The following is a 6,424-nucleotide window of genomic DNA, read 5'->3' as shown; positions in this document are numbered from 1 at the left end:
CTTGACAACTCCTTTCAAACTAATTAAAGATTAGCAAAACATCTGTAACACCTTAACTCGCACACTCACAACTCACTTGTACTCAACAAATCCTTGTTTAATTCTCTTCCAGTGTCACAATGTGTCCTATTTTCTGTGTTCTCTCGAAAAAACCTTTTTCACAAATCACTCGTGTCTCCGATTACAATGTTTACGAATCTCGTAATCCGAGCTGTCAACTTATGAAATGTCAAGCTGTCACGACACTTCCGTTTATCTCGCTTGCAGCTACCAAAAAGCAAGATGAGAAGAATGTCCGTCCTATTATATCTGCTTAATTAGAAATAGAAATAAAAAAAGAGAGGAAAACTGTCCATCACTTTACTTGCCATGCTTCAGTCCACCAACAAATGAAGACCGCGGTTATTTTCCATTATGCCAAAGATTCCTTTAATTTCCGTCGGAAGTCAAATGGAAAGGTCCCTTTCGGTTTCTTCCAAGCGGAATATTCGGGATCACCTCTGGAGGTGGTCCACTTATTTCGGTTGGACCAGTCGGACCGAAATTTGTCGTTCCGTTTTTGACAAACCGGTTCATTGCCTTACTTCTCTTCACTTATGTAGGGAGTTTGGAAAAGGAATAAAAAATGGTTAGAGTCCGATTCCTCTTGGTTGGTTCGGTTTGATCGGAAAATGCCGTTTCATTTTCCTCGGTTATTATCATAATGGAAGCACCCCGCATGTAATAAATACCATATTAGGGCATTATGCCCGTTTTGATATTTTTTGGCGGGAATCTTTCGGGGCTTGCAAAAAGAGACTTGTGGCTTGCGGCTCAAGGCGCGGGCTTGCAGGCTCGAAAGTAGCCTCCCCCCTTTTCTATAATAATTTAAAGAGCTTTGAGAGTAATGTGCAATGCTTCAAGTGACGATAGGGAAGATTTCATTGCGGATGAGCTGCAGATGAGAAATGAAGAGCTAAATGCGAGGTGGAGCTACACTGTACAGGCAAACAAACAGCTGGGAAGAAAACTCAAAGGTTGCTTTGATCTTGTGGCGTTTTTCTTTGAGCGGCTCTTAATGTTCTAAAACTTGACCCTTTCATAGAAGTATACAAATAAAATTGGGGGGGGGGGGGGTTTAGATGCACTTTAAACTACTGCTAAACTGTAGAGTGTATTAAGTACTTTCCTGGATTAGTTTTTAATAATACTCTTTGTAGACACTCTTATGATTCTTACATTTATCATAAACAAATTAACAATCAGCAAGTTACTTGCCTTGTGTGCCTTCCTGATATCCCGTGATATTAATTATCCAGGTGTCCAGGATCTCAGAATAGATGTTATGTTTTATTTATTATTATTGCATAAAATTTGAAAACAAAAGAACACTGTTTTTTGGTCTTAACCGTAACTAGTTCAAAGTTAAGAAATTGTTTGCTCATTCATTGAGTCAAATGTCTGCCAATAATGGTCAAGCACAGGAAGAACAACATTGTTGATCATGTCATGCTATTATGCCACCTTATAACTTATAAAAACTCACTTCCCTGTAGAAGGGTCGTTTGTTTTAACAGGGTATGATGAGGACATAATCATGACTAAAGGAAATATACAGTGCACAGATAATCAGTGTTTGTAGAGCAGGGTTAACATTTGAATGAGAGCTTTTCTCTCAAATTATAGAATGGTGAGAGTTGTCAGACTATTAACGGGTGTGTGAATTGTTGTTTAGCAGAATACAGCTAAGAGCTGTACAGTATGCATCACACACATGCAGAAAACTTTTCATTTAACTTCTTGTTAAGCTTATAGTTTGCAAAACCTCCTTAATTTAGTGTGTGCCACCTGTTTATAAGTACAGTATATTTTTAAATATGATATGTTTCTGTAAGACAACGTTTTCTCATTCTGTTAAAAGAACAGTTCAATTTTTCATGTAGTTCAGTTGACCTGTAAGCACTCATAAATTACATTCCCGAGATTCTGTCTAATTTAGCTAACTACTCCACTGTATGATCAAAGTTAGGAAATGAAGTTTTTTTGAGGAATACTGCAACCTGAAAATAGGCATTACTCATTTTTATTGGAATGAATATTTTTATATACTATAGATAATCATATTACCGGTAATTAGTAAATAGACTGCATAAAACAAGGAACTGAATTATGTAGAATACATGTATCTCAAGTTTAGTTATCCAATCAGAGAACACTTAATATTGTAATATAATGCTTGTATAACGCTAGAGGGTCTACAATATAACACACACTGTGACTGGATAATAATTGGGCCAGATTTTCTTATCATGCCTAAGGGCATTACGAGCAATGTTCCCAAATGCCCTGCCACCTGCCAAAAAATAAACAGCAAATATTATCATCAGCCATATTGTTTCTCACTCTCTGAGGATTGTACTTGGAAAATGTGGCCCTTGTACAGCCCAGAAATAGACTATGAGCAATCCCTCCTTCGCTTAGTCCCTGGTACGTGACGTAAAAAAAAAAAAACCTTGAGGAAAGAATTGATGCACAAAATTCTGGGGAGAAGAACTTTGTGAAAGGAGCACATCTCTCCGTCAGGATTTTGCGCGGCCATTTTTTCCTTAAGGGTTATGTTACATTCACGTTTGATGGACTAAGTGTATTTTTGTTACTGCAATAAAGTCTAATGTTTAGTTATCCGGCTCCAAAGTTTCATGCCACTACTGTTGTAAATTATTTTATCATAGCTACAGTATCACCCCCTCCCCCCCCCCCCCCCCCTCCAACTCCCTTCTGTCCTCTGCATGGGCAAGTGATTCACACATCCTTCATTCAGGACTCATTTTGGCTCATAGTAGCTAGCTGTGTTTTCACATGATTGATGTTTTCATTGCTAAAAATAAAGGTGAGTCAATTTATTGGAAGAAATTGAAAGTGTAAAAGGCTTTGTCTGATGTATGAACTCTAGTGTTTTTGAGTTGTCAATTTAATGTGTAAATACACCCCTGGGGGTGGGGGTAACACAATCCCGTGGGGTTTCTTTTTTTTTTTCACCAATGTTCTTGAACCTGTTTAAAGAAAATGGAAAACTGATACTGCAAAGCTTCAGAAGTGAATCTATCCCCATAAAATGATTGGTTTCCCATCTCCTTCCCTTTTTAGTGGGTCGGTCGGACGGGCAAAATAAAAGAAAGGAAAATTGGCCAAGGGAGCCTGAGTCAGTGACACAATACTGTTTAATAAAACCTTTGTTTCCAAGTATGAAATGCTGAGAGAGATATGGAACGACGTCCACAAACATTTCCGATTTAATGTACAGGTTAAGCAAATTAGTAATAAAAGATTCATATTCAAAATAAAGTCTTGAACACGTTTTTTTGTATTTAATACAGAGAATGTAAATTTAAGTTAAAAGTAAAATTATGCTTGTCGCACATTGTATCTGGAGTATGTTTTCTTTTACTTTTGCAAAAAAAAAAAAAAAGAAAAAGAAAGAAAAACGGACGATGGGAAAGGTAACATTTTACGGGGATCGCCTGATCCCGAAATCGGACCCGAAATGATCCACAGTCCCGAATTGAACCCCAAATTCGCTCAGCCTGAACACAACACAATTTTCAGAACATTTTGGAATGAGTTCAGAACACTGAAAATAAGGGAGGGCACTTCAATTATTGAACAATTTTTCCAACAAATAGTCGTCTTTTTTTCACTTTGCCCCACAAATGTCCTAACCCAGGCTAGGGAGTTTACTATCACAGGTCAGTCGGGGCGCTGGGCATTGTCAAAGGAAATTTTATCTTTCAGTTTTTATGAAACATTCACTTTTCCGTGACCATTTAAAATTTCCTGATTGCACAGTGTAATACAAAACGTATGAATAATGAGTTTATAAAGCTCGTTTAAGTCTTGTACTTTTCAAATAAATCCACTTTCACCCCCACATGCACAAGAATTTGCAAGATTGCTTTTTACAATATCTGTCTAATTTCTCGCGCGCTGATTGGCTCATTTTTATCATCAATAAAGCCCTGGCCAAACGGACTCGCAAGTAGTCGCAAGCAGCCGCAAGTTGAACTTGCGTAGAGACTTGCGTTGGGTGGCTAAACGGACTCGCAAGTTTCCTCGCAAGTACCCGCAAGTAACTATAAAAACCCATTTCAAGTCAGAAATATCCTGTATTTCATTGGCTAATAATAGGTTAATGGACGTCTCTCAACATGCGTTGACTTGGGTTGAGTGGCCAAACGGTGAAAAACTTGGGTCGACTTGCGTGCAAATTTGATCTCCACCAAAGTGAGCGCAGGTCATCGCAAGTCAACGCAAGCGCACGCAAGGCCTGGCCAAACGGAGTCGCAAGTAGACGTAAGTTGAGAACTTGCGTCTAGTTGCGACTTCGTTAGGCCAGGGCTTAAGGGTGCAGACGGACAAAACCTTAATTTATGCAAGCTTTCAAGTTCAACTTTCAGCAGTTCAACGTTCAACAAAAAGTTCAACTTTCAGCAAAGATCTTGGGGTGATTTTGGACAAGAACCTGACCTATGACGAACACATTACCAAAACTGTCTCCTCCTGTATGTCTTGTCTCGGTCAAATAAGCCGCACAAAGCATGTTTTTGACAAATGCACCCTACTAACTATTATAAATACTTTAGTTTTTAGTAAACTTTTTTATTGTTCGAACGTGTGGGCGAATACATCAAAAAGTAATATAAATAAATTACAAGGTATTCAGAACTTTGCCGCTCGAATTGCGACCAGTACACACAAATATGATCACATCACACCAGTTTTAAAAGAGCTTAAATGGCTACCAGTCGCGACTCAGTTATATTTCAGGAGCGCTATCATGGCCTACAAATGTCTAACATCTCGCGTGCCGGAGTACCTGTCTTCCCAGTTCAGTAAGCGAGGAGAAATAAGCGGACGTGCCACAAGAAGTTCACAAATGCTGAACATTCCTCTTTTTAAGTCTGCCAGTGGTCAGAGAACGTTCTACTACAGAACAGTCAGTATCTGGAACTCCATGGATAGCTCTCTAAAAACTCTCGAGAAAGTATCTGCTTTTAAGTTTTATCTTAAACGTAAACTTATTAAGGATTTTATAGATTCCTAATTCTAGTTAATTAATCTTAATGAATCTTAGAGTTTTTAAGTAGTTTTAAATTATTATTGTATTGTCTTTGAAAAGCCTCTAAAGGGAAAGTCAATAAAGTATGTATGTATGTATGTATGTAAGCTATCAAACTAACAACTTTTTAACCAATGAGATTTTATGGACTATTTTAAGTACTAGTAGCCAATCAAAAAGCGAGAAAAGCTATTGACAATGTTCGCGTCATTTTAAATAAAATTCACTCATCTTTGTTTACGGCAAGTTTTCGACGCCTTTTCCCCTCATTTATTCGCGGCATTTGACCATTTTGGGGTCTTGTTATTGTAAAAAAATAAATTGACGTCAGTTTCTTTTTTGTGCGTCTGTCTTCTTATTGATGATAAATTGCGTCATAACATTGTCAAAGTTTACTGCGGAACCAGAACCACAGCCACTTTGACGATGTTAATCCTCGTGCGAAACAAGGATGGCGGAAAGAACCATGGACAACTTTTTAGGGCAAGACGTTCAATTCGTAAGCGCTTGGTTACTCTTGTTATTCAATGAAAATGTTTTTAAAATAGAGATCGGATTCTACGAATACACTGACTGATTGCAAAGCTGACTTATAGCTTATAACTGATAGTCAAACATAGAAATACGGGCATTAAGTCAGAAATACGGCTATAAAGTCAGAAATACGAGCATGAAATCCCTCGAGGAGATGGAATGCCAGTTGCATTATATGCCAAGTTTTGTCACTTTCGAGGAGAACGGTGTGTTATTGCTTCCAAAAACCATGACAGTGGTTACGAGTATGTATTAAGGACGGTGCCCACTAAATACAAAGGTTTTTGCGCCAGGTTAGGACCACGCGGGAAATGTATATCTTTGCAAGGGCTATTGGAATCCACAAAGAAATATTGGGATAGCCACGCATTTTTTCGAGACAATTAGCCTTGAATCTCAACAAAAATGCTGACATCAGCATTTTTCTGAAAAAAAGGAGAGGACATTTCTTCACAAATTTCCTTAGAATTCGCCTTTACATACAGAAAAGCAAACACACTTATAAAGATCTTAAAACTACATGGTAAATGGTAACATAAAAACAATTTTTGGTATGTTTTTAATAACAAAATCGTTGCGACAGCGCTTTTAGTGTCTCTGACAGCCTTCCTCTGGTTTAGCTAAAATACGGTCTAAATAGCTTTTGCTCACAACCAGAAACTAATCACGGGCTGAATAGACTTGCCATTTCCTTTTCATAACAGAAAACGAAGGGGTAACCACGCGTTTTTTAAAGTTATTGATCTTTTTTGTAAACTTTTACGGTCCCCGTTACATTTTTTCCTATCGCACTTG

The 6,424-nt window shown here is 37.9% G+C and overlaps 1 protein-coding gene across 1 annotated transcript in view; it reads left to right on the top strand.

Moving 5' to 3' along the window:
* LOC110040177 (uncharacterized) overlaps positions 1-3,464 on the top strand; it is a 12,217-nt gene extending 8,753 nt beyond the window's left edge. Inside the window, exon 2 of the mRNA XM_020745371.2 lies at positions 3,127-3,464. Coding sequence (XP_020601030.2) covers positions 3,127-3,189 — 63 coding nt within the window. The 3' untranslated portion in view covers positions 3,190-3,464. The remainder of the gene's footprint in view (positions 1-3,126) is intronic.
* The last annotated feature ends 2,960 nt before the right edge of the window (positions 3,465-6,424 follow it).

The sequence above is a fragment of the Orbicella faveolata genome, unplaced genomic scaffold, assembly GCF_042242905.1.
Source record: "Orbicella faveolata isolate gen_17 unplaced genomic scaffold, um_ofav_v1 contig_13, whole genome shotgun sequence".
In the NCBI taxonomy this organism is placed as follows: domain Eukaryota; kingdom Metazoa; phylum Cnidaria; class Anthozoa; order Scleractinia; family Merulinidae; genus Orbicella; species Orbicella faveolata.
The sequence above is the reverse complement of the archived record's forward strand: the minus strand, read 5'-3'. Positions and strand labels throughout refer to the sequence as shown.